Source organism: Betta splendens, chromosome 6 (genome assembly GCF_900634795.4).
Source record: "Betta splendens chromosome 6, fBetSpl5.4, whole genome shotgun sequence".
Lineage (NCBI taxonomy): Eukaryota > Metazoa > Chordata > Actinopteri > Anabantiformes > Osphronemidae > Betta > Betta splendens.
The window spans coordinates 2,919,255-2,945,915 of NC_040886.2; the positions used below are offsets into that span (position 1 = coordinate 2,919,255).

The following is a 26,661-nucleotide window of genomic DNA, read 5'->3' on the forward strand; positions in this document are numbered from 1 at the left end:
GCATCGTACTTCTCTTATTTGTATATACAGTATGCAATGATTACTTTTCATTTAAATGTGAAAGTATAAAATGTGAAAATGTGTAAAATATTTTGAGGTTTTATATATGCATGTATGTCTCTTCCAGTTGGTGTGTCAAATACAATATATGGTCTTTTCCGCTGTTTTCTGTGTTTTGCAAGGTTCTTTTTCATCCAGAGCACCTTAACACATCATGTAGCAAATATTGTAGCAGTAAAAATTGTAGAGGGATTTTTATAGTACCTTGAAGGGAAGAAAAAATAACATTTAGACCCTGGGGACAGCTAGAGTATATCTCCAAGGGGATATACAGTGCTGGAGTTAATATGTGTGAATGGAGGCATAACCGTAACATGTTTATTATTGTTGTTGCAACCGCAACATGGCATAAATTGTGCAGTTCCGCAATTTATAAAGTGCTGCGAGAATTGCTGCTGCCAACAACATTTATAGACTATGAGCTGTAAAGGCTTAATATGGAAATATCTCAGATTTAAAGCATGAAAATCACTGTAACCTTAACTGTAACTTTGGAGCTGGTGATCGACTAACCTGCAAACCTAATGTGACTTTGGAGTCCAGACTCTGTGTAGGCCAGAAGATATGTATTTCAAATCTTAATATGGAAATATCTCAGATTTAAAGCATGAAAATCACTGTAACCTTAACTGTAACTTTGGAGCTGGTGATCGACTAACCTGCAAACCTAATGTGACTTTGGAGTCCAGACTCTGTGTAGGCCAGAAGATATGTATTTCAAATCTTAAATATATATTTTTTAAAAATTATTTACCCTAGAGTGGTCTTATTCCTGCAAGCTCTGGTCCTCTACCAGAGGCCTAGGAACTTGGGGGTACTGTGCAGTATCTTAGCTGTTCCTAGGGCTGCACTCTTCTGGATTTTGCAACCTTTATGTGCTATTTCTTCCTGATGTTGCAATCACCTGGATTGCTACATTAATCACTACAGCCTTGTTCTTGTTTATCCACCACTACTATGTTGGGTTAGTTGGCCTCATCAGTCTGTATCTGGAAGTCCCACAGGATCTTAGCTTTGTCCTTCTCAACCACCTACTGTTTGAGGGACTGGGGCTACTGGAAAGTGGTTTCGTCCCTCCTAAGTAGGATGCTCTGCAGTTTTAATTGCATTAGTCATACACACTTATCCAGGACTTTGGAGGCTGCCTCCGGGGGGGGGGCAGTGGACTTTGATGGCTCTGTCTGCTGGACCCCTCAGAGAACTGGCGGTCTCCCAAAGTTCCCGGGGGGTGGGCTCTTTCACTGGGGCCTGTGCCTCAGGAGGTGCTGCGGTCCCTGCCTGGGTCCACATGGGCGGCAAACTAGAGACCTACCCTCCCCATGAATGAGAACAAGCAAATGGTGTGGGCATGAGAATGTATCTGAGAGTGCATGGGTTAACGTATGATTGACTAGTTCTTTGTGAGAAAGTTTGTGGTAGTGTGTGTTGATGTGTGCGTCTAGTATGTATGTGTGTGGTGTGGTTGGTTTGTTGGGGGTACCGTTTTCTTCCCGGGGTACATGTATCTCTGCCGTGTCGGGGTGGTCTCTTTTTCTGCTGGCCCCCACCAATTGCTGGCCTTGTTTTGCAGGCCCGGGTGTCGGGGTATATAGTCGGGCTGATGGGGTAGGCCCCGCTCCGCTCGTGTGGGGGTGGTGGACTGGAGGTGAGCTCACTCTGGGCGCCGGGGCACCTCCTGGCGGGCTCCCTACGGGCCGTGGGTCCTTGGGCTCCACTCTCTCAGGTGGGGGGAGTGTTTGCCCCTGGTTCTCATGGGGCAGACAGCATTGACCCTCGGTGGTCCACTCTGACCTCGGGTGCTGTCTCTGTGGCTGCTGTAGCTCTGCCTGGGGGGTTCTGTGTGGGCGGCTTGGGTCACAACACCTGCCCTCCTGGAACTGAAGGTGTGTGGGCTCCCTGGCTGCTAGGATTCTTTCCTCTGCTGATTGACTGGATGTAGCGGCCAAACTCCTCCCATCACCCTGGCTTTCACACGTGGCATTGTTTATGCATCAAGGTCTTGTCTTTTAGTATAATAAGTGTTAGCAAAAATATATTTCCAAAAACTTAAGCTTGTTGAGTTTTATGTTCTACACAACAACTTCATTTGGACTTCATTTGCATTGCACTGCATTGTGATTGAGTGAGAAAGAATGTGTCAAAGTGCTATGCAAGTGGAGAACGTTTACCATTCAAATGGAGGACTAGAGATCTTCAGTAAAAATAAAAATTTTGTATTTCAACATTAAGTACTCATCTAGTTTTTCTTTAAATGAATTGCATTTGCACAAGCAACGGTGCTCTTTGTGTTTGCATAGCATTGCCCCTGCATCTCTTAAAGCCAGTGACTTGATGATTGAGTGACTAGCTGACAGACTGCGTGACTTGTGCGTGAACCAGCTGCCTGGCTGATGACTTTCTGGCTGACTGGCTGTTTGACTGACTGATTAACTACTATTCCTGCCCTAATAGCATAGACTCAAATGTGCACTCTGCGCCCTGCAGATTGGCAGGCAGACTAATATAAGGAAAAAAAACCTGTTTGAGCCTGTTTCAGCACCCTGGACAGGTCCCTAATCCATCACAAAGTCTCTCAGTCTAGACCTTACCTTCTCATTGTTTACATATTTTGTATGTAAGTTATTTATTAGTCATTCTAGTTTGTGCATTAGATGTAACTAAATGGTATTTAATTTCCCATTACGTATTTTTTTATAATTTGGTTAAAGGAAAGGTGATAAATGAAAAATGCAAATAAAAAAACTTTAATGAGTTGAGATGTTTTATGTACTATAACATCCATACATCCATTTACCATATTATCATTGTAGAGGTTTTCCTTGATCACTGTATGATCTGATCTCATACATACTTTTACTAGTATGATTATGATGCATTCCTGCCTGAACACAGAAAACCCTTTTATTAAGGGTTTAGGTTTTATCGGACCAGGATTAAAACGTCTGCATCCGTCACATGAAAGAGCTTTTTAGAAAGACTTAGAAAGACTAGATAATTCATATTGTCACAATAAACAGTGTCAGGACTCTACTTTTCTACACATCCACTAGCTTTGCTTTCTTATGCATGGTTGAAGTAGCAGGTTTCACCATGTTTAGGAACTGAGAAGCTATAATAGACTCAGGTGTTTGCATATTTGTGTGACTCTAAAGCAAAATAGCTTTACAAGCCTGGCACAATTGTCTTCAGTTGCTTCTTTTCTTGCTATTTGGCTTTAAGACTTTGATTCTTAATATGCCAGTCTGATATGTGATGCATTAATACACACTGCATGAGTAGTTATTCAATGAAGTAAACCTGATTGGTTCCAAACATCACAATATTAATTCACCTGTTAAAATATGAGTACACACACACTGACTTCAACATTAGATCACCAGTCTTGTCAAAAGATAAAATGCCAATGAATGAAGTAACACCCAGTGTGCAATGATTTTTATCATTTTTTATCATCACAACTGTCAATGTTGTAGTCAGGACATAATAACATCATTAATAACATCATTGACCTGACCATCCATCACAATAGTGAATATAATAGTGATAACAGTGAATTTTACATTTAAAACTGAATGACTTGGCTGCACATCTTTGACAGTGTTAAAACAGAGATAAGAAATATAGAAGAAGGAACGCACTTAATGTGTATATGTGGCCACATACATTTTGATTCATTTTGTAAAAGCAGAGCAACGATCAATGTCTGTGTATTGCACAGTCTCAGTTCACTTGGAACCTCAATGTTGGTGATACCAAAGACACTACCAGGTATTATTTTTTACCAATTATAGAGAGGTTTATACTGTGTTTCTTCTTTCTGTGTCTCTTCCTTCAGGGCCACTTCATACGGAACACAGATTCTCAGCGATGTCTGGAGCTGGTAGAGAGCAGAAAGGCAGAGTTTGGTCTCCAGTTGGCCATTCAGGACTGCACTGATCAGAAATGGACCATCACAAACATACTGACTGTCCTGCCACAGTGAACCTAGTGGCAGATTTTCCCTGGCTGTTGTAATGGCTTTGTTGTGATGCACTGCTAGCAAGCAAGGAAATTTAGACAAAGAACTCCACGGCTTTCAAGATGACAAACCAAGCTTAGATTTTGGATTGACCGTCATGGAGTCCTGTGTTCAGGGCTGGCTCTGGGTATAGGCAAACTAGGCGGTTGCCTAGGGCGCCATCTGCTGAGGGGGGGGGGGCGCCGCTCCAAGCCTTTAGAAAAAAACGTGCGTAAACGCGCCCAGAGCTGGGGAGAAGGGCGCAGGGCGTCAACTTGGCCAGGGCCGGCCCTGCCTGTGTTAGATATGAACTAACATGACCTAGGCATATAAAGATTTATTTCTGAATTCACACAGAAAATGATGTGATTTAATCATGGCTCATCAGTAAATTAACAACTGTTTTAGGTTTAACCTGTAAGTATGTATCTCAGAAAAATTTGAACTTTAGGCAATTAAATCTTCCAAATTACCAGAAATCCTACAATGGGTAAGATCCTAGTTTCCCCAAGTTTTAAAATCCAAAGTCATTATAGATAAGGATCAGGTAAATAAGTCTTGAAATAAATCCACTGTATGAAATAGCCATGAATATTACAGATACTGTGTCCTCATCAATAGCCTGAACATGCAAGCTGCTCATTATGATGTAGAGGTTTAATTTAATTGATTTGTTTTTGTCTGACAAATGTTTGTGAACCTCTTGCATTTTCAGTCCCACTATCAAGATGTCAGAAGAGTTGCTAATGCAAGACTGACACAGATTTCAAAAGAGTTTATAAAGTCTTCGAACTCCACAACACAGGCAGGTTGTGTATAGGTTCCTAAACTAAAATCTTCAGTGTTTCTCCTTCCCTGTTACCTCTTCTTCCAGGGGGAGGTTGTATGGTTCCATTGGTCGGTTCTTTATTCTGTCTGCTAGATAAATTTTGTTTTTCTTTACCTTTCTCTCACTCTCTTCACTTTCCATTACTCAAACCGGTTAATGGAGATGTCCACCCCTAATTATCCTCAATATGTTGAAGGGAGTTTTTGTTCACAGATACAGTTTGCTTCTCCAAGGTAAATCTCAGTTATGTAAAACTTTGCTTTTGATTTTATAGTTTGGTCCATCCCGTCTGTATCATACTGCATTTTATCAAGTAAAGTGCATGCAGAGTTCTGTCTGGCTAAAATATTTGAAGTCTTTGTTTGACAGATAAACTGTCAAGATGTCAGTCAAACCTTACGGAGCTTGTAGACAGATGTTATTTAAGGAAAACAAAGCAAAAGAAAAAGTGCTGACAAGTGTGGAATGAGATCAGCGCAGCATACAGACTGTTTAAAGTCCATAGACAGAGAGAGACGAGATAAAAACTTATCAAATACATTATTCATCAAAGACTCAACAATCTATGCAGTTCAGTTTTATTGCAAACTACTATTAAAATTGATTCATCATCCTCCTTAACCTCAAAACACCTTGCAACATGCAAAAAAATTCAAAATGAATGAATTAGGTAAAACAAAAGAGTTCCTTATCAGCAAAAAAAGTATTTAATTGCTTTGTCTTCTCTTAAAGCTCTCACACATAAGCTGTCGAAGTTCAAGCTGATATACAGTACACAGACAGCCCCAGAAGACATGTTACTGTATCTTTAAATAACAGACAAGGGACTAGTTGTGGGATATATGTGCCTTAATTGTTCTGTATTAAAGGTCATAAAAAAATCAAATAAAATACAAAATAAACATGTATCTGAAGTTAGAAATATAAATGTAAAAATGTTAATAATTCTCTCCACACACTTATACATACAGTATATATACACCGTGAGAGAGCTGGGATGATCTGACAACAACTGTTACATCACAAAATTTCCTTTTCCTAATGATTTATATGTTTTATGTACACAAGTCTTCTGCACACAGATTTGTGTCTTTCAGATTTCCGAACCTAGTCAGAATTGAGGCACAAATCTAAGTCAATACAGACTTAGCCTTTTTTGGTGATGAATGTATAAATGCATATTTGCCGATTTGACAATTGCAGATTCTACTTTGAAATAATTCTACAGACGCTGTCAAGCGGTGCTAATTTGGGGGGGATACAACTGTACAGCCTTTATCAGCTACTGTGTAGCATCTATTACCCAACTTATTGTTTATCTTCTCTGCTTTTAGTGGCTCAGGTTTGTAGATCCTGAAATTTTAAAAGTATCTTAGCTTTTGGGAAGCTCTTACATAGCAAGTTATAAAAATGTCAAAGCTATTTTGTTGTGCATTCAAACAGAACATTTATTACTACTAACAATAATAAATCGTTACACCAAAACTGGTCCAGCGTGACTCTGTCTTTTCATTTTCTGTAACTGTGCAAGTCCTCTGGACAATAGTCTTATTTGATAATAAATAATAGATAATGTAAATGGCAAGTTGTATTAGTATAAGTTCTTGCAGCATTGTTCATTGAATTATAAACAATACTGCTTCAGGCGTAAGAAACACTAATAGGGGGTTCTACAAACTCTAGTAAACATAACATGTGAATCTATTTATATAACCCAATAAATTAAAGCATACAAACAAAACATTCAATCAATCATTATGTAGAATAACTTTGGGTAATGGTGTAGATGCAGCCTATGAATTAAACTAAAGATATACAGGCTACCATTTTAGTAGCAAAATTACGCAGAAAGGCACCCAGGCAACCCTGGAAGAGTGTGCTAAACACTAGACCATTGTCTTAATAGTCTTATTTACTAAATGAAATCAAAACCAAGTTGTGCCATATGTATTTATTATGGTTAAATATTGATACGGCCACAAACTAGGTCTTTAGGACCCAAGCAGATCTATAATGACTGAAGTTCAGACCAATTCAATGAATTAATTAATCACAAATGAACGTAACCAACCCCAAATCATCCCTTTACACAACAGAGAGAACCAAGGATGAAGAGGAAAATGCTATACTGTGAAAAACTTCTCAAAAACACACATAAATGCAAAGGACAAAGCTACTAAAGCTGAGAATTACAAAGAACATGGCTACAATGAATATGGCTACCGCAGGGCAAACAGAGTTTACAGGACTAAAAAATGAAATTGCGGATTTGGTGGCTCAGATAGTAGAGCGTGGCCTTGGGGAGCGGACGGACCCAGATTCAAAGGCGCGCCAGAGCACCAAGTGTGTTCTTGAGCAAGACACTTTGCACTAGGGTGCTGCTCTATGTTTGCCCACTGCCCCCATAAGGGGTGGAGAAAAATGCAGAGGTTAATTTCCCCAATGTCGGATCAATGAGGTTGTCTTTATTATTATTAAACAAAACAAAACAGAACCATCAGAGCAGACCAAAAACAAGGAATACATAACCTGGAGTCAAGGTACAATGAACAAACAAGCCTGGTGACATTGATGAACTACTCTATTGTAGCAGGGGGTGAGTGGATGAGGTGGAACATGCAGGCAGAGGGGGAGATCAGGGATAGACATGGCTGGAATTACTGGTATGGTCAAAGGGAACGTGTGTGAGGGAGATTAAAAATAAAAAAAAGAAAGGAAAAAAGGAAAGACAAGCAGCGCCAGACCAAAGATCATCCATCCATCCATTTTCAACCTCTTTATGGCCGGAGGGCCGGGTCGCAGGGGCTGCAGTCTAAGCAAAGAACTCCAGACTTCCTTCTCTCCAGACACTTCCTCTAGCTCTTCTGGTGGGACCCCAAGGTGTTCCCAGGCCAGCCGAAAGACATAGTCCCTCCAGCGTGCCTTTTTGCTCTTCGAGAGCCAACATGGAGCCACAGTATTAGACCATTGCTTATAGTCAATTCTATCTTGTTTTTGTGCAGAGATTCGTGAAACAGGTCTTCCCCCCTGGAAGAGGGTCCATTTTTAATGTCCGTTTGATGCTGGGGTTATATTCATTTCTTTTTACTGCATAAATCAGCCAAATGTTTCATTCTATACAGAATCTTTGCATGCAAATGTGAACCGGGGGTAAATATCTGAACCAGTTCAGCCTTTGAGAATCCATTAATTAACACCTTCAGGCAGCATCCTACTCACTTGTTCGGAGCTGTATTTGGCTGTATTTCTCTTTCTCTCAGTCAGCCTCATTAAGACCTGTCATTACCCTCTCTGATCTGCCTCCCTCTTTCTCTCACGTCTCCTCACTCAGCTGTTTTTCCTTCATCGCACACAACCCCCACCCCACCCCCCTGACTCCCACATTTTTTAACAGATACTTTCATAGGGAGGTTCTGTCTTTGCTAAAAAGGAATACATCCTCTAAATTACAGTGACGCATGCCATGAAAGCTGAAACCTCACACAAAGAATAACTTGAAACTATGCAGATCCCATAACATCAAAGACATTATAAACCTAACACACAAGTAAGCACATGCACACAGAAGGCACTAAGCAATAACTGAGTGATTTAAGCCCATGGGCTCTTGAAAGGTCAACCTTTGTTCACACCTCATTGGCTCACACTTTTGCAGAAACTTAGGGTTCACAGTGTTGTCAGGTGATCACAGACATCTAATTAAAGGGCAACTCATCATTCTTTCTGTGCCTGTCTATTAGTAATATTTTTACATTACCTTGTTTTTATTTTGTTGGCAATGGAATGTGTTGGCTGGAGGAAGAAAGGAGTGTGGGACACAAAGTAATAGAAAAACAGAAAGAAAGATAGAAAGGTAGAAGAATGCAAGGATACATGTGTGCTTCCTTCTACTCCTCTAAGAGAATCCTTGGGGATCTGACTATCTGACTAAGCAACAAATGCCACATCAGCAATAGAAAAAAAACGTCTCCTGCTGTTTCTAATTGGATAAGATGCAGCAAGAAAACAATCAGAGCTCTCTAACTCAGAATAAGAATATGTCCATTTTCAATAAATGAGTTCTCATGTTAGTGATTAGCAGGAAAAGCAAAAATACATATTTTACATACATAATTTTATATTTAAATTCTATGTGGAGCTGTTATAAAATATATGAATTAAAAGCGAAGTGGAATTTATCATTGCACTTGCACACAAGCAGAGCTGATTCTGCAGGCAATTGTTATTTTGACTTGTAAGTGGATAACTATAAATGAGAAAATTAGGCATTTTACTTTGTTTATATAGTGGAAACCTGTGAGGGATTATTAAGCACTACCTGTAAATGGGTAATGAATGCAGTGTATCATGCAGTGATGGAAAAGTGTGCAGCCTTGACAGATGAACTCTATCCTTATAAAACTACAGAAAAAATTGAGTATTTTTTTATTTCTTCACACCTGCCTAGAAAAACAACAAACACAGAAATTAAAGCGGCATCACAACTGTGCTATGAAGTTCTTTATGAGTTTGTCATTATTCTCAACTTTTGAAGATGTCCTATTACTAAGGAAACCTGACAAATGCCTGAGAAGATAGAAGACATCACAAAGAACTACAGCCTATGTGAACAGGTGCAACCTGTGATCAACAGCCTTGATCAAAAAGGCGAGTCGAACGCCACTGCGCAGGCTCTCCCTCAATGTGACTTTTGTTTCAGAAGCTCACATCTTGCACTGGGATCTGCTGCTATGGATGGCAGCTGAAGCCTCATGAAGCTTCCACAAGAGTACATCTGATATTGCCGGAAAAATGAACCAAAGTTGCGGAGCTTTAAAACCACACAGAACACTGACATCTGGTGGTGCACTGCAAGTATATCATCTACTTTAACCAGCCTCCTTGTACTTGCTGTACTTCAATATGTACATAATAAAAAGCATAACAACAATTTGTGATCATGTGATAGATTCACGATCTGTTAATAATAAGTATAAAGTGAGAGGGTGTATGCTTGTGAAACAGGGCCAAGCTAAAATCACTACATGGGATATATATTTCACAGATTTTTATTTAAAAACAGGATTTCCTCAACAGTGCTGGGTTTCTAGCACTTGCTAGAAGATTAGAAAAAATCGCTCCATATATAATTCACTCTGATCAAACAGGCTTCATTAAAGGTAGACAGTCAACAAACAATATGAACAGATTAATCAACTTAATTGATTATGTCACCACCCATAAACTAGAGTCAGCCATCATCTCTTTAGATGCAGAAGCGTTCGACAGAGTAAACTAGACGTTTCTTTTAGCCACTCTGCAGTAATTCGACAGTGGAAAATCATTCATACACTGGATCCAAATACTATACAGCTCAGCAAACACAGCAGTCAATACAAATAACCAGACCTCACCGAGGTTTAATCTGCATAGAGGGACCAGACAGGGCTGCTCACTTTCTCCATCATTATTTACAATATTTATTGAACCTCAAGCCGCAGCAATAAAACAGCATGAAGGAATTACTGAATTTCAACCAAATCAGTAAATCATAAAATAAATTTATATGCTGACGATGTGTTACTGTTTTTTCCTGGAGCCACAGACGTCTTAGGATGTAGAATTCTTAGGACGTTCAGAATACTCTTTTAACTGGACAAAAGGTACATCCCTAATTATTTATTTTGTGCCTATTTGTTTGCCATTTGTTTGGTTTCAGCTAGTTGCTGAACTGACAGAGAGCCTCCTCAGAGAGCTCAAATGTGGCCTGGTGAAATGGTTAAAGAACATTCAGGCAGTGTTGCATCGCCTGGTAGTCGGGGTGAACGGAGGGTGGCCAGAGCTGCACTCAGCGGCTCTCTCTCCTTAAACAGCCTTTCCAACATGGTGAATGTACTTTTCCATCTTGTGTCCACCTAAGATAAGATGACAAGCAAGGTTGATGGAGAGATAAAAATAGCACAATTACAGTAACTATGAGAAAAGTAACATGTTAATAGCTAAACAGTAATCACCTCCTGAATTAATTTGTGCTCTAGCCTGGCCAGCTGTCGCTGCATCTCAGACAGCTTCTCCTTCGATATGGTGCTGCACTTAAAATGCCTGAGGATCCTGCTTCCCTTACTCTGGATGTCCTCCAGTTTAGGGGTTTGGGTAAGGGACCTTTGTCACCAAATTCAGCATGTGCAAAACAGATTATGTGCCAAAGATGAGGTATACTGGCACACACAACCATTTTGGCAGCACAGTCTGTAACCAGGCCTGTCACCTGGAGGAAATATTACAACATGTTAACAAGTCCGGTATAACAGTTAGTAGTAGACCATATTGCAGGATAGTCTTGTCTTTTATTGGTAGCTCACCTTCCCTTTAATTCCCCACTCTTCCATGAGGAGATGTATGGCCTCAGACAAGTGAGATGCAGTGTGGGTTTGGGGAAACTTTTCAAATCCCCAAGATCACAATGTGCAAAGTCAGAGTGAGAAACATGAACCATAGCAATACACAAAGCAGCAGATACAAACCTCCTCAGTGATAAAATGGCAGGTTACAGCCAAGTAGGCATCCATGTTAATGGACGTCCACATGTCAGCTACCCTGCTCACTAGAGCTAAGACCTTCTCATTTGGCACCTTGAACCTGTCCTCCACCATTGGCCTCAAGGCCTTCCTATTAGGAAGTATGTAGGTGGGGTCCAGGAGGTTGACATAGTCCTAAGGGTGACATTTAATGAAATACAGCTCTTTAGATTAACATGCACTGATAGACTAAATGCTATAGAACTACTTGCAACCGTACCTGAAAGCCTTTAACTTTCACAATGGAAAGTGGTTGTGCATCCATTGCAATCATACCCACCAACGCAGCATCAACCTTTTGCTTTCTTCACACTGCAAATAAAAATCAGCATATCAAGAAAATAAAAGCAGGGGAATCTGGAAAATGCTGGAATTAAACTCATCACCACTGGATCCAAAGACCACGAAGCTAACCATTCAACAATCAGTTATTTGACTATTGCCACTCAACATCCACATCATATTATAAATAATTACTGGCAGGAGGAGGATTGAAGGTTTGGCTTGATGTCTGAGGGGTTTCAACATGATAAATGTACCGGAGGTGTTGCATCATGGAGGCTGTGTTGTCATGAAATGCCAGTTCTTGTGGGCAAATCAAACATTGCACCTTCAACTGAAATAAAAGAAAAAGATGGACAATTACTTCTTAAAATGAAAGACAAATCTTTTTTCTTTGATTACCAGAGGGGTACCAAAAATTCTGTTGGTGACCATACTCAGTCTAGCAATTGGCCCATGCCGAGAACCACATAGGTGAGCACACCCGCTTGTTGTGTAGCAAGCAGTGGGATATATTACAGTTAGAAGCATTTTTAAAACAGGCCGTGCCACTGCCAGGAAAAGAAAGTGAAGGAAATTAAACAAATTTAAACAACAAATAAATAAGTAAATAAACACTAAATAAATTATAACCATATAACATTAACACTAAAATAAATGGCTGGGTTGCTGTATTGAATTGATTTACACCGTGTAGGTGTACCTGTAATAAAGTGGTCAGTGAGCTGAATGGTATAATACTGACACCTAACGGACAGAAACTCAATTTCATAACAAGGTTCCCATAGTTATGCTTATGATCTATGGTTTAATAGTATCAATTTATATGGCATGTCTAATATATTAAAATGATTTGCAAGATCATCAATTTAAACAGCCACAATAGCGATAGAGGGCAGTTCAAGAAGATGTTAGGCGGAACTATTTACCATATGATGTACTCCACCGGAAGTCAGCGTATATGACGGTTGCACAGAAACATTTTTTTTCCTGTAGCACCGTTGTCATTAGATTGTTGAGAAATTTGGTCATGTTTCGGAATGTTTTAGACAGACTGGTGACCGAAACCGTTCGTATTCACCGTTATGTGAAACATGTACCTTTAAAACCGAGGACAACACCTGCTTCCGTGTTTGTGAGGAGCTTTACGGGTGCAAAGGACGAAGCGCAGCCGCCTTTTGACACATCACTTCTTGACTTTCTTGTGTGTCCTTTGTCTAAGAAGCCACTAAGGTAAAACATACTTTCTAGCAGTTCCGATGCTTTTTCAAAACAAGGCTAAATGGTAAAGTAACAACTTTGAGCCTCCTCTGACGGCTGTTGTGACGTAGCGTCAGATTTTGTGACGAGATTGTGAAAGATAAATAGATACATAGGTGTGTCTAAATCCTGCCTGCGTGAAGTAGGTACGTTCATTTATTGAAAGTACAATGTTGACGCTTTGCTTTTCATTTTATTTGTGTCAGTAACTAAATAAGAATAATGCTTCTTTCTTATTTTAATGAAAGATTCGCCTTTCAATTCACCAATTAAAAATGAACAATTAGGCTTGTTTCTACTTTGTACTTTGAGAACTGAGTTGGGCTGTGAGCACAGTTTTCATGTTTTTTGAAATTTATTTATATTTTATTCAATTCATCTTATTTGTGTAGTGTACAGTTGCACCGTTCAGGTGAGGGGAATAGCCAGTTTTCCCCACACCTTACCCACACTAGGGTATTGCATTTATATAGTAAATTTGGCATGTTTCTTCTCCAGGTATGAGTCCAACACCAATGAGCTGATCAATGAGGAGCTGGGCATCGCTTATCCCATCATTGATGGCATTCCAAACATGATCCCTCAAGAAGCCAGAATCATTAAGAAAGCATCAGACACCTTGAACAGACCAACACAAGAATAACTTTGGAACTGCAACACAAAAGATTATGGTGTTTTTTAATGTGGGTGGACTAAATCATTCATTATTTCTTTAATGCTGTGACAGGATTTTGCTTAACTTAAATCTCATCAATATAAAAAAGCTCACCATACTTACAAAGCACAGTGCTTACTGGCTATCTGGAAGTATTGTAACATTGTACTAATTTATTCTTTGGTTATTCCAGCAGTGAACATTGTTAGTGCAAGTCTGTGGTTATGTTTTCCTTTTCTGTGATGGTGGGACTTGTCCCAATTGTCTCCATCTTTGGTTTGTTCTTCTCTGCTGCTGTGGATGATAACTTCCCTCAAGGCTGTACAAGCAGCAACAGTCTTTGTTTCTACAGCCTGCTGCTGCCGGTCACCATTCCAGTCTATGTGTTCTTCCACTTGTTCAGCTGGATGGGCACTAAGCTCTTTCGACACAACTAGAAAAATGCTACTAAAACATTTTTGACAAATCTTTGTTAGTGTGCTTTTTGGTTGTTGGCTAATATAAGGTTATGGTCGGACCACACTGACACCACAATTCAGATGCAGTAAAGTTTGATTAAAAGCTACAATAAGCTGCAGCAGTCAAGTATGTTTTAACTAAGTTAGTGTGTACAAATGTATGTATGTACAGTAGTCATAATTATTACACCCATAATAATTAAATAAACTTTATTTGATTTCTATGTAGAACAACAATTTGATGCCTTTAAACAATTTAAACAAATTATGCCACTTAAACTGACATGAACTCACACAAACATGTGAACATAAAACCTTCATTCAACCTTAATTAGAAACATCTGATCTGAAAATTCAAACAACAGGAACAAAGATGTAATATGTACAATTAGGTCAAGATCTTTATTTTAGAATGAAATCTGCACATTGGAAACCTTGAATTATGGAAGAAGATGCAACCACTGCACGATGACCCTCAGCGGCACTTCCTGTTCTTCATCCCTCTGCTCTGCACAAGTTTCATCAGGGGAGACTCTGCTCTGGGTGACTGCCTGTCTCCCTTTGTTTTGAAAAAGAAGGACTCGTTCAGTCTCATCTGGACTGCTTTGACCTAAAGTAAAACACAAACAATGCCTTCAGCTTACGTTTGTAAGTTACTCCTACACAAAGAAACATTTTTTATGACAGGAAATAACCATAAATACCAATAAATCTGGTTTTGTGTTGGGCAGATGACACAACCCACAACCTTAACCCACAAGAACCCAGATCCAAAGGGTCATGTCACCTGAGTCAGGTCCACCTTGCCAGGGCGAAAGGAGGGCTCGTTGTCCTCGCTGGAGGTTGCATCTCCAGACTTTGACTCAGGCTGGGGGCTTGTAACAATTTGGCCTTTATGCTCTGTACTTATACAACACTGCTGTCGAACTGCAGGCTCTGTCTTCAACTCAGCTTTCTCTTCAGAAAAGTAAGATGATTGTAGGCTGGGATGTTTGTGGCGGCTCCTTTTCATGTCTCCTGGGATGGATGATGCTTTCTGCTTACAGCGCTGTTTTTTGTCAACTTTGACCTCAGATGTCTCAGAAAAACACCTCTCCAGATCCTTCCTGGTCCTCTGTGGAAGGCTCAGGTCTAAAGGCTGTAGGGTCTCCAAATAAAAATGTTTTTGACAGAAACTGAGATAGGAGGAGAATTCAGCGGTAAAGAAGTTTTCTGTTTGTGTTGAAATGCTTGCTTTTGATGTTTGCAGGTGCAGGAAAGGCCTGTTTGTGTTTGGGCCACACAAAGGAAACTCTTGACTCAAGGTACTGAACTTTGCACAATCCAAGGAGCTCTTAACCATAACTGGATTATCCAGGTACGGATTCACTGTCCTAATCTTCATAGGTACAGTGCGATACATTTTCTTCTCTTCAATAACTTTTGTGTTTAACTCCATCGGTTTCTTGAGATCCTGCTCGAAGCCATCTTCTTCTTGTAGTACCAATGCGGCCTTTTCCTTGACCAGGGATTGTTTCTCTTTGTTAGGAGGCAGAGGAAAACATGCATCCTGCAGATGAGTGTTTGACCCTCCACTGTACTTTATCTTAAACACAGGGGAATTTTGCATCACTTTCTGATATGTCATTGTTTGTTGAGAAGTTTTATCAACAGCTTTGTCACTGGCTTCACCACTAGAAGGTTCAGAGGAAAATGTCCTGAATGTCTTTTGTGTGATAAAGAGGTCCTGGCTGTTTATGTCATCACTGGTACACTGAGAGTCAATGTCATGTGACTGAGTCTGGCTGAGTTTTGCTTTTACGACCTGACAACCAGTAATATCTGTCACAGCTTCTTTCTCAGGCAAGACATTCACTTTGAGTGATGAACAAACAGGTTTAGGATGCTTGGCACAGATGTAGCCTGGTGATAAATCAAATGCAACTTTCTTTTTTCTTTTCTTTTTTGAGACCAGTGTCAGGTGATCAGTGATGTGCGGATCTGAGACTTTAGATTTTGCAACATGGCCAGAACCCCAGTCATTTAACTTTAACAGGGATTTCCTTTTCTTCTTTTCTGTCGTATTTTCCCCCAGTGCTCCTTTGAATTTGGGCTTTATCTTTTTTTTCTTCTTTTTCTTTTTCTGGATTTCCTCCTCTGTTTTTATGATGATGTTTTTGTGTTTCACAGTGGTTTTTTTCTCAGTGAGCTTCTTTTTTCTTTTTCTCTTCCCAGGTGAAATCCAGTCCAAGTAGAAGTCCTCACAGTTGCTCATTAGTCTTCAGAATGAGCCAAACAACTACGAAGATGATTTAATCTGTAATAAAACAGCAACAATTTAGGTGATAGTAGTTTGTAGTTACTTGTAGTTTTTTAGAACAGACATGAACATACTTTTGCATTAATAATAGTGCTACACCTGAGGGAAAGATAACATTTTTGCAACAGTTTAAAAATGCCATAACATTACAGCTGACACACGCAATATCTCATGCCTTTTCATTTTTATAATCCAGTAATTCTGTTATGCTCCCTGTGCCCCATGTTGTCCTCTTTCCTTCTCTGTAGGCTTTTACCTTCTGCCTTTACACACTACTCAAATGTGTCATGCTTGGTGCCACTAATTCTCTGACCACACCTCTATAACCTACATCCACATACCTGCCTGTCTTGTTCTGTATTTACACTACATAATCCACTGTAGGCCTCTTCTCAATTACTGCTCTGCTCTATCCTGCTGCTCCTGCTTTGTGAAGGTTATTTAGTTTTTACTGTTTCTGTGTTAAGTTTTGTTTCTATCTTAGCACTGCTATTTTATTACTGTACTATATTATTCAGTATTTTTTTTCTTCATTATTTCTTCAGCTTTTTTGTGGCACAATCACATATCAATCATTTTTCTGGCTGCCAAGTGGTCAACTGAAAGTGCAAGACCAGATGGTAATTGACTTTTGGAGGAAGACACTTATTTACACACAAACACAAACACACACACACACACACACACACACACACACACACACACACACACACACACACACACACACACACACACACACAGGTGAACACCCAGGGCTTGGACATTGAGTTGGTGAACAAATTTAGGTACCTGAGTATTCACCTCAACTGTGAACTGGATTGAACCCATAACACTGACGACCTGTACAAGAAGGTCCAAAGCCACGTCCATATTCTGAGGTGACTGACTTGAGAGTGTGAAGGCTTATGGTAAGGACATTTTACCACTCTCTGGGAGCCTCAGCTCTGCTGGGGAGCAAGCAGCACAGACGCTGGTCTCAGCTTGGCCGAAATGACATCCATTATGGACAATGCCTCTCACGAGCTGCATCAGACTGTGGAGGCTCTGTGTAGCTCATTTAGTAGCAGATTCAGACACCCCAGTGTAGGAAGAAGCATTACAACAGGTCTTGTATTCGCTGTTAGATTGTACAACTCCAACGTTAACCTCCCGCCTTATTATATGTGCAGTACTAAAAAATTAATTTATGTATATGTATATATATATACTTCGTATATTTGATTTGTAGTAATTGTACTCTAAACACTTTAAAACTTTGTATACTTCACACTCTTGTAAGCAGCTTGGCGAGTAAGAACAATAGATATTTATCTTTTCGAAACGCTCTTTGTTGGACACTAACTAGCGCGTAGCCCGCAGTGTGCCCATGGGATGTTGTATAGAACATTTTTCTCACTCAGCTTTCAGAATTATCCGCAACAATGTATCTATGTAAAGTTGAAGAGCACGCGATTGAAAATGAGGACAGTGTTTCGCCGTTCTTTATACTGACGTATAATACACGTATATAAATTTCGTATGGATACTATGCTAACTGGAACCTGTTTTAAGTATGTATAGCGTTAGCAAAACTAAAAACCTTGTCAAACTTCGTTACCGCGTTACAGAAAAGTAGCGTAACTACCCAAGTTATGAATCAACGTTTAAACAAAAGATGAGTTCACCTGCGTCTTTACTGTCACATAAAACGATAGTAACACGAATATTTACTGCAATAGCTTCATAATTACCTCAGCCTAGAGTGAACTCCAAAGTTAACTTCAAAGTATCTGTCTCTGCCGCGTAGAACTGATGTTGCATCCAGGAACCTGTGGTAAGGTCTGATTTCTGACAACTGACAACCAGGAAACGTTACGTAGTTCTTGTTTTGGACATATCCATAAATCACACAGTTTACATTAAATTAACTTGAAATTAAACAATGTATGTAGTTTTGCGTGTCCAGTGGTTTAAGTTTTTGTAGTCCATGGATATACTGTGTGGTACCTTACTAGCAAAAGCTGACCATAATTTCACCACTAGATGTGATAATTTACCACATGCTGTTCATTCTAACCAAATGAGTCAAAGCACTCAGTGGTAAAGAGTACTTGTAATTAGAGACAGCTTACATTTAAACAGAAATAGACTGTGTCAAAGTAACCTAGATGCACCAGTATAAAGACATATCGCTATACACTACACATGGGGGGCAAAGCTGAGATTAAAAACATTTCTAATCAAACCTGAATCACTTTAGTCAAGATATAAAGAAATACAAAAATGTCAGTCACATGCACATGCACATTAGGCTGTAAGAAAATTTAAACTGTTCCTTCACTACTCAAACTACTATGGAATTAGTTGTAAATGATGTGATATATGTGGATGTAATATAAGCAATAAGCAATAGGATGTTTGAATAAGCAATAAGCATTTTTCTGCATTGCTTGTTCTAAAACACAATTAAACAGTGTCTAGATTTTGATTAACCCAGAACCTGCTTACCCTGAGTATGTTGGTTCCAAAACACCTGATAAGAGTTAGGATAATCTACTTACCATCTGTGGTAAGTGTGCAAATGCTAAAACTGGAAGCAGGTGTTGCAAAAGTGAAATACTTCATAGAAGGACGCAAAGCCCAAAATCAAAGCTCAGCACCCAACATGGAGCTAAAACCCACAACCCCAAGGTTAAGAGTCTCAGGCTCTACTGACTGAGCTAGCCGAGCCACTAAACTTCAGGCTTCTGTGGGTTCCTGGCTGGTCTGTGTCAATACACAAAGATTCTGCTTTTGATTAAAAAAAAAGTCAACAATGGTAATTGTATCAGACAGCAAGAAATTCAAGACACAGGTTTAGACGAACTGACAGACAGGCTCAGAATTTTTATTGCGTTATTTCAGGCTTCAGAATTAGTGTAACTATTGATTCTGTGATTTCAGACCAATCAGCTTAAGCAGGACTCACTCATCTGTCGCTGTTTGGAGGAGTAGGATACGTACACAAGTCCACATCAACATTCACTTTCTTATATGTCTTGAGCTTACACCATAGACTGCTGAGTCTGCATTAAAGAGGTCAATGGATCAAAACCATCCTCTCCTAAAGCTTATCGACAAGCACTAACTGCCTAATTCTATTAGAAAGCGTGACAACCTGGACACAGGTTCAAATGAGCAGATAGACAAGACTCAGAATTATTATTGCATTACATCAGGCTGCAAGATGAATGTGAGTCTTGAGTCTATGATTTCAGACCAGTCAACTTTCACAGGCGTCACTCACTTGTCCCTGGTGTTCATTAGGGACAGAGCAAGATAATAGAATGAATTGAAAACTTACGCAAGCCAAGTTCACCATTCACTTTTTTATATGTCCCTTACTGGAACCTGACAAACTTTCAATCATGCAAAGAGAGTCTGAATTTGGGCTCGATGTGAAAAAAACACTGCACAAGGTGAAGCCCTAGTGGCCTTATGGATGAGGCACTGGCCTCCTAGCGTGCTGGGCCAACAACCCAGAGGTCGATGGATCGAAACCATCCTCTGCTAACTTTTGCAACATGCAGTACCTGTATGCTAATTTCACTGTCTAGCTATGAAGCCACTTGCAATTAGCCAGCCTCCACACCATCAACCTTCAAATTATGGCAAATTCTAGCTTCCAGAGACATCATTGTTCCCTCTGTGCTGGTTATTAGGAAAAAAGTAATTCAAGACCCTACGCAGGATTTCAGTTGTCCACCTCCTCCTGATCTTTTTAACACCACAAGACTTTTTGCAACCGTTTGACCTATGATAACACATCAAAGTGTAACACGTGATCAGATAGAAAGCAACTTGAGTGGTCAACTTTAAACTTGTAGTTAATACTAGGCACAAATGACTGAACACACTCATTTCTCGTAAAGGAACCTCACAGGAAAGAAACACTGTTGTTACCCTAATGAGAAGTTAATAGGCAAGGGCTTTCAAAGCACTCAGACTTGGGGCGCCATCTGTGGTAAGTGTGTAAATGCAAAAACAGGAAGTAGCAGGTGTTGCAAAAGTGAAGTACTTTATAGAAGAAGGCACGGCCAAAAATCAAAGCTCAGCGCGGGGCTCAAACCCACGACCCTGAGATTAAGAGTCTCATGCTCTACCGACTGAGCTAGCCAGGCAATAAATGACATCTTTTCCATGCAATTGGCAACCTCAGGCCTCTGTGGGTAAACATATGGTTTCCTTACTGGCTGATCTGTGTCAATACACAAAGATTCTGCTTTAAATTAAAAAAAAAAGGTCAACAATGGCAATTGTATCAGACGGCAGGAAATTCAAGACACAGGATCAGATGAACAGACAGACAGGCTCAGAATTTTTATTGCTTTATTTCAGTCTTCAGAAGTAGTGTAACTCTTGATTCTGTGATTTCAGACCAATCAGCTTAAACAAGAGTCACTCATCTGTCGCTGTTTGGAGGAGTAGGATACGTACACAAGTCCACATCAACATTCACTTTCTAATATGTCTTGAGCTTACACCATAGAGTGCTGAGCCTGCATTCAAGAGGTCAATGGATCAAAACCATCCTCTCCTAAAGCTTATCGACAAGCACTAACTGCCTAATTCTATTAGAAAGCGTGACAACCTGGACACAGGTTCAAATGAGCGGATAGACAAGACCCAGAATTATTAGTGCATTACATCAGGCTGCAAGATGATTGTGACTCTTGAGTCTATGATTTCAGACCAGTCAACTTTCACAGGCATCACTCACTTGTCCCTGGTGTTCATTAGGGACAGAGCAAGATAATAGAATGAATTGAAAACATACGCAGGCCAAGTTCACCATTCACTTTTTAATATGTCCCTTACTGGAACCTGACACACTTTCAAATATGCAAAGAGAGTCTGAATTTGGGCTCGGTGTGAAAAAAACACTGCACAAGGTGAACGTCTAGTGACCTAATGGATAAGGCACTGGCCTCCTAAGCCAGGGATTGTGGGTTCGAGTCCCGTCTAGGGTGCGTTTCAGCAGAGTGGCGCAGCGGAAGCGTGCTGGGCCCATAACCCAGAGGTCGATGGATCGATACCATCCTCTGCTAACTTTTGCAACATGCACTACCTGTATGCTAATTCCACTGTCTAGCTATGAAGCCACTTGCAATTAGCCAGCCTCCACACCATCAACCTTCAAATTATGGCAAATTCTAGCTTCAAGAGACATCATTGTTCCATCTGTGCTGGTTATTAGGAAAAAAGTAATTCAAGACCCTACGCAGGATTTCAGTTGTCCACCTCCTCCTGATCTTTTTAACACCACAAGACTTTTTGCAACCGTTTGACCTATGATAACACATCAAAGTGTAACACGTGATCAGATAGAAAGCAACTTGAGTGGTCAACTTTAAACTTGTAGTTAATACTAGGCACAAATGACTGAACACACTCATTTCTCGTAAAGGAACCTCACAGGAAAGAAACACTGTTGTTACCCTAATGAGAAGTTAATAGGCAAGGGCTTTCAAAGCACTCAGACTTGGGGCGCCATCTGTGGTAAGTGTGTAAATACAAAAACAGGAAGTAGCAGGTGTTGCAAAAGTGAAGTACTTTATAGAAGAAGGCACGGCCAAAAATCAAATCCCAGCGCCCAACATGGGGCTCGAACCCTACGACCCTGAGATTAAGAGTCTCATGCTCTACCGACTGAGCTAGCCAGGCATTAAATGACTTTTTTTTCCATGCAGTTGGTAACCTCAGGCCTCTGTGGGTAAACATATGGCTTCCTTCCTGGCTGATCTGTGTCAATACACAAACATTCTGCTTTTAATTAAAAAAAAAAGGTCAACAATGGCAATTGTATCAGACGGCAGGAAATTCAAGACACAGGATCAGATGAACAGACAGACAGGCTCAGAATTTTTATTGCTTTATTTCAGTCTTCAGAATTAGTGTAACTCTTGATTCTGTGATTTCAGACCAATCAGCTTAAACAGGAGTCACTCATCTGTCGCTGTTTGGAGGAGTAGGATACGTACACAAGTCCACATCAACATTCACTTTCTAATATGTCTTGAGCTTACACCATAGAGTGCTGAGCCTGCATTCAAGAGGTCAATGGATCAAAACCATCCTCTCCTAAAGCTTATCGACAAGCACTAACTGCCTAATTCTATTAGAAAGCGTGACAACCTGGACACAGGTTCAAATGAGCGGATAGACAAGACCCAGAATTATTAGTGCATTACATCAGGCTGCAAGATGATTGTGACTTTTGAGTCTATGATTTCAGACCAGTCAACTTTCACAGGCATCACTCACTTGTCCCTGGTGTTCATTAGGGACAGAGCAAGATAATAGAATGAGTTGAAAACATACGCAGGCCAAGTTCACCATTCACTTTTTAATATGTCCCTTACTGGAACCTGACACACTTTCAATTATGCAAAGAGAGTGTGAATTTGGGCTTGGTGTGAAAAAAACACTGCACAAGGTGAACGTCTAGTGGCCTAATGGATAAAGCACTGGCCTCCTAAGCCAGGGATTGTGGGTTCGAGTCCCGTCTAGGGTGGGTTTCAGCAGAGTAGCGCAGCGGAAGCGTGCACGGCCCATAACCCAGAGGTCGATGGATCAAAACCATCCTCTGCTAACTTTTGCAATATGCACTACCTGTATGCTGCTTCCACTGTCTAGCTTTGAAGCCACTTGCAATTAGCCAGCCTCCAGACCATCAACCTTGAAAGTGTGGCAAATTCTAGCTTCCAGAGACATCATTCTTCCCTCTGTGCTGGTTATTAGGAAAAAAGTAATTCAAGACCCTACGCAGGATTTCAGTTGTCCACCTCCTCCTGATCTTTTTAACACCACAAGACTTTTTTGCAACCGTTTGACCTATGATAACACATCAAAGTGTAACACGTGAACAGATAGTTCGTAGCGTAGTGGAACCATACGTCTACGATCCCGAATCTGACCCTGAAGCTGAAGAGGAGGCTGTTGAAGTCGACAAATTTCGGCTGATGCAAGATGTGTCTCATTGGTAATGTCGCATTTACTTCAATTTAATTGATTTATGTAATTTGCAAAGTGACTAGCGGTTGCTAATGCTTATGCTAAATGGCGTGTGCAGCTTCAATATTCACAACACGACTTACCTGGAAAACTCTCGTTAATAGAAAACACTACTTTAGCTTACATTAAACAAATAAATAAGTTTGAGAGCATACGTAGCTGAAATAATATAAATACATTTTACATTTACACATTTCATGTTTTTGTCTTACTTGTGCTGCTGTTCTGACATAAGTTTATTTAAAAAATGTGCATTAATATTTAGAGCAATCACTGCATGACCTTCCTGGGAACAAAAAGCATTGGTTCAAATTATATATTGACCTAACGTATTTTTACTGCTTTTAATTATGTTTTTTGTGATTCATGATAAATTTGACAGTAATATGTCTCTGTATCTAAAGTTGTTACAGGTATCTAGTCTACAGAGGCTAGTGAGCTGGTGCTGAGGATTCCTGGGGTGAAGAATCTGAGTTGCCATCTCTTCATGCTTCTTCATGCTTGGGTTGTAGATGAAGGCAGTTTCCTGATGGATAAAACACTAAAACACTCATAGTATGATTGATGTAGACCATTTGAATAAAAATGTGTTTTTTGTGAGTGCAACACTCATTAAGAATTTTTTTAACTTTATTTATATATAATTTATATGTGTTTTATTTATGGCCGCTTCAACTTTATAGCTTACCATATTAGAAAGAGAAAAACATGTAATTTCAATACTATGATTTCCTAAATAAAAGTGTTTTCCCTTCAGAAACAGAGTTCAGTGAAATACATAATAGTTAAAGCCAACTTTATTGTAAACCAAAAAAATACACCACTACTCCAAAGCTAGAACAAACTGTTACCTTCACACTCCAATGTGCAATGTATAGGTTACTGAGTTAATTAAGAAGTCTGGGGGTTTGAGGACGAAGGAGAAGCTTTTGCAGGGCCTTGCAGACGAAATGCATGAAAGTAGGGTAAACAGGGAGATGTGGTGATCCTTGTTCTCATCACTATTTGGAAGACTGAGCGGAAGCAGTCCTCTACCAGATGGAAGCTGTGGCTCTCCTCACCATCACCTCATCAAAACAAAAGGTAGTGTAATCAGAATTGTAGATTAGTGAAATGTTCATTATTATGTAGGTCAAAACCTTCTCTAATGTAAGAACACACAATACCAGACAAAAAATTAAACCAAACAAGAGGACAGGCCTGTCTGTGCTAAAACAACAGATAAACAGTTGTTACAATTCAAATATAAAATCTAAACAGTATATACCAATTAAAATCTTCTATTGCCTATCTTACTGTTGGTACATACAAACTTATATACCTTCACTCCTGAGCTGGGCAGCAGATGTCCGTGTACCAACAGTCTGCAGTGATTTCTCTGTTTGACAGCATCCTTGCATATGGGCAACTGGGATTCCTGATCGTTTTAACACCACAAGACTTTTTGCAACCGTTTAACCTATGATAACACATGAAAGTGTAGCACGTGATCAGATAGAAAGCAACTTGAGTGGTCAACTTTGCACTCGTAAGTAATACTAAGCACAAATGACTGAACACACTAGTTACTCGTTTAGGAACCTCACAGGAAAGAAACACTGTTGTTACGGTAATGAGAAGTTAATAGGCAAGGGCTTTCAAACCACTCAGACTTAGAGGGCCATCTGTGGTAAGTGTGTAAATACAAAAACTGGAAGTAGCAGGTGTTGCAAAAGTGAAGTACTTTATAGAAGAAGGCACGGCCAAAAATCAAAGCTCAGCGCCCAATGTGGGGCTTGAACCCACGATCCTGAGATTAAGAGTCTCATGCTCTACCGACTGAGCTAGCCAGGCAATAAATGCCTTTTTTTCCATGCAATTGGCAACCTCAGGCCTCTGTGGGTAAACGTATGGTTTCCTTCCTGGCTGATCTGTGTCAATACACAAAGATTCTGCTTTTAATTAAAAAAAAGGTCAACAATGGTAATTGTATCAGACGGACAGGAAATTCAAGACACAGGATCAGATGAACAGACAGACAGGCTCAGAATTTTTATTGCATTATTTCAGTCTTCAGAATTAGTGTAACTCTTGATTCTGTGATTTCAGACCAATCAGCTTAAACAGGAGTCACTCATCTGTCGCTGTTTGGAGGAGTAGGATACGTACACAAGTCCACATCAACATTCACTTTCTAATATGTCTTGAGCTTACACCATAGAGTGCTGAGCCTGCATTCAAGAGGTCAATGGATCAAAACCATCCTCTCCTAAAGCTTATCGACAAGCACTAACTGCCTAATTCTATTAGAAAGCGTGACAACCTGGACACAGGTTCAAATGAGCGGATAGACAAGACCCAGAATTATTAGTGCATTACATCAGGCTGCAAGATGATTGTGACTCTTGAGTCTATGATTTCAGACCAGTCAACTTTCACAGGCATCACTCACTTGTCCCTGGTGTTCATTAGGGACAGAGCAAGATAATAGAATGAATTGAAAACATACGCAGGCCAAGTTCACCATTCACTTTTTAATATGTCCCTTACTGGAACCTGACACACTTTCAATTATGCAAAGAGAGTCTGAATTTGGGCTCGGTGTGAAAAAAACACTGCACAAGGTGAAGCCCTAGTGGCCTAATGGATAAGGCACTGGCCTCCTAAGCCAGGGATTGTGGGTTCGAGTCCCGTCTAGGGTGGGTTTCAGCAGAGTAGCGCAGCGGAAGCGTGCTGGGCCCATAACCCAGAGGTCGATGGATCGAAACCATCCTCTGCTAACTTTTGGAACTTGCACTACCTGTATGCTGCTTCCACTGTCTAGCTTTGAAGCCACTTGCAATTAGCCAGCCTCCAGACCATCAACCTTGAAAGTGTGGCAAATTCTAGCTTCCAGAGACATCATTCTTCCCTCTGTGCTGGTTATTAGGAAAAAAGTAATTCAAGACCCTACGCAGGATTTCAGTTGTCCACCTCCTCCTGATCTTTTTAACACCACAAGACTTTTTTGCAACCGTTTGACCTATGATAACACATCAAAGTGTAACACGTGAACAGATAGTTCGTAGCGTAGTGGAACCATACGTCTACGATCCCGAATCTGACCCTGAAGCTGAAGAGGAGGCTGTTGAAGTCGACAAATTTCGGCTGATGCAAGATGTGTCTCATTGGTAATGTCGCATTTACTTCAATTTAATTGATTTATGTAATTTGCAAAGTGACTAGCGGTTGCTAATGCTTATGCTAAATGGCG

General features: G+C 40.1%; 4 protein-coding genes and 6 non-coding genes across 13 annotated transcripts in view; 6 read left to right on the top strand and 4 right to left on the bottom strand.

Moving 5' to 3' along the window:
* LOC114856774 (polypeptide N-acetylgalactosaminyltransferase 18-like) overlaps positions 1-6,375 on the top strand; it is a 126,237-nt gene extending 119,862 nt beyond the window's left edge. For all 3 annotated transcript variants that reach the window (XM_029152478.3, XM_029152480.3, XM_029152479.3), the window contains one exon: positions 3,896-6,375. In XM_029152478.3, coding sequence (XP_029008311.1) covers positions 3,896-4,042 — 147 coding nt within the window. In that variant the 3' untranslated portion in view covers positions 4,043-6,375. The remainder of the gene's footprint in view (positions 1-3,895) is intronic.
* Positions 6,376-12,677: 6,302 nt separating this feature from the next.
* Positions 12,678-13,636, top strand: LOC114857797 (UPF0434 protein msl4429-like). The gene is made up of 2 exons (XM_029154633.3): positions 12,678-12,958; positions 13,484-13,636. Exons 1-2 carry the CDS (start codon positions 12,687-12,689, stop codon positions 13,626-13,628), a joined length of 417 nt encoding a protein of 138 aa, XP_029010466.1. The 5' UTR covers positions 12,678-12,686; the 3' UTR covers positions 13,629-13,636.
* Positions 13,637-13,864: 228 nt separating this feature from the next.
* Positions 13,865-14,213, top strand: LOC114857798 (phosphatidylinositol N-acetylglucosaminyltransferase subunit Y-like). The gene has a single exon (XM_029154634.3). It carries the CDS (start codon positions 13,865-13,867, stop codon positions 14,075-14,077), a length of 213 nt encoding a protein of 70 aa, XP_029010467.1. The 3' UTR covers positions 14,078-14,213.
* Positions 14,214-14,291: 78 nt separating this feature from the next.
* On the bottom strand, positions 14,292-18,410 carry si:ch211-176l24.4 (uncharacterized). 2 transcript variants are annotated; one of them, XM_055509840.1, is made up of 4 exons: positions 18,128-18,410; positions 14,886-16,394; positions 14,533-14,708; positions 14,292-14,444 (listed from the first exon to the last, which is right to left on the bottom strand). In XM_055509840.1, exons 2-3 carry the CDS (start codon positions 16,350-16,352, stop codon positions 14,574-14,576), a joined length of 1,602 nt encoding a protein of 533 aa, XP_055365815.1. In that variant the 5' UTR covers positions 16,353-16,394; positions 18,128-18,410; the 3' UTR covers positions 14,292-14,444; positions 14,533-14,573. The 2 variants fall into 2 exon arrangements, with proteins under 2 accessions (XP_055365815.1, XP_029010465.1); XM_029154632.3 differs by having other exon boundaries at positions 14,292-14,708; positions 18,128-18,409.
* A 2,053-nt stretch (positions 18,411-20,463) lies between these two features.
* trnak-cuu (transfer RNA lysine (anticodon CUU)) lies at positions 20,464-20,536 on the bottom strand. Its single transcript has one exon. It is a non-coding gene; the product is annotated as a tRNA-Lys (tRNA).
* An 855-nt stretch (positions 20,537-21,391) lies between these two features.
* trnam-cau (transfer RNA methionine (anticodon CAU)) lies at positions 21,392-21,463 on the top strand. The gene has a single exon. It is a non-coding gene; the product is annotated as a tRNA-Met (tRNA).
* A 542-nt stretch (positions 21,464-22,005) lies between these two features.
* On the bottom strand, positions 22,006-22,079 carry trnak-cuu (transfer RNA lysine (anticodon CUU)). Its single transcript has one exon. It is a non-coding gene; the product is annotated as a tRNA-Lys (tRNA).
* Positions 22,080-25,189: 3,110 nt separating this feature from the next.
* trnak-cuu (transfer RNA lysine (anticodon CUU)) lies at positions 25,190-25,262 on the bottom strand. The gene has a single exon. It is a non-coding gene; the product is annotated as a tRNA-Lys (tRNA).
* A 775-nt stretch (positions 25,263-26,037) lies between these two features.
* Positions 26,038-26,110, top strand: trnar-ccu (transfer RNA arginine (anticodon CCU)). Its single transcript has one exon. It is a non-coding gene; the product is annotated as a tRNA-Arg (tRNA).
* Positions 26,111-26,116: 6 nt separating this feature from the next.
* On the top strand, positions 26,117-26,188 carry trnam-cau (transfer RNA methionine (anticodon CAU)). Its single transcript has one exon. It is a non-coding gene; the product is annotated as a tRNA-Met (tRNA).
* Positions 26,189-26,661: the final 473 nt, after the last annotated feature.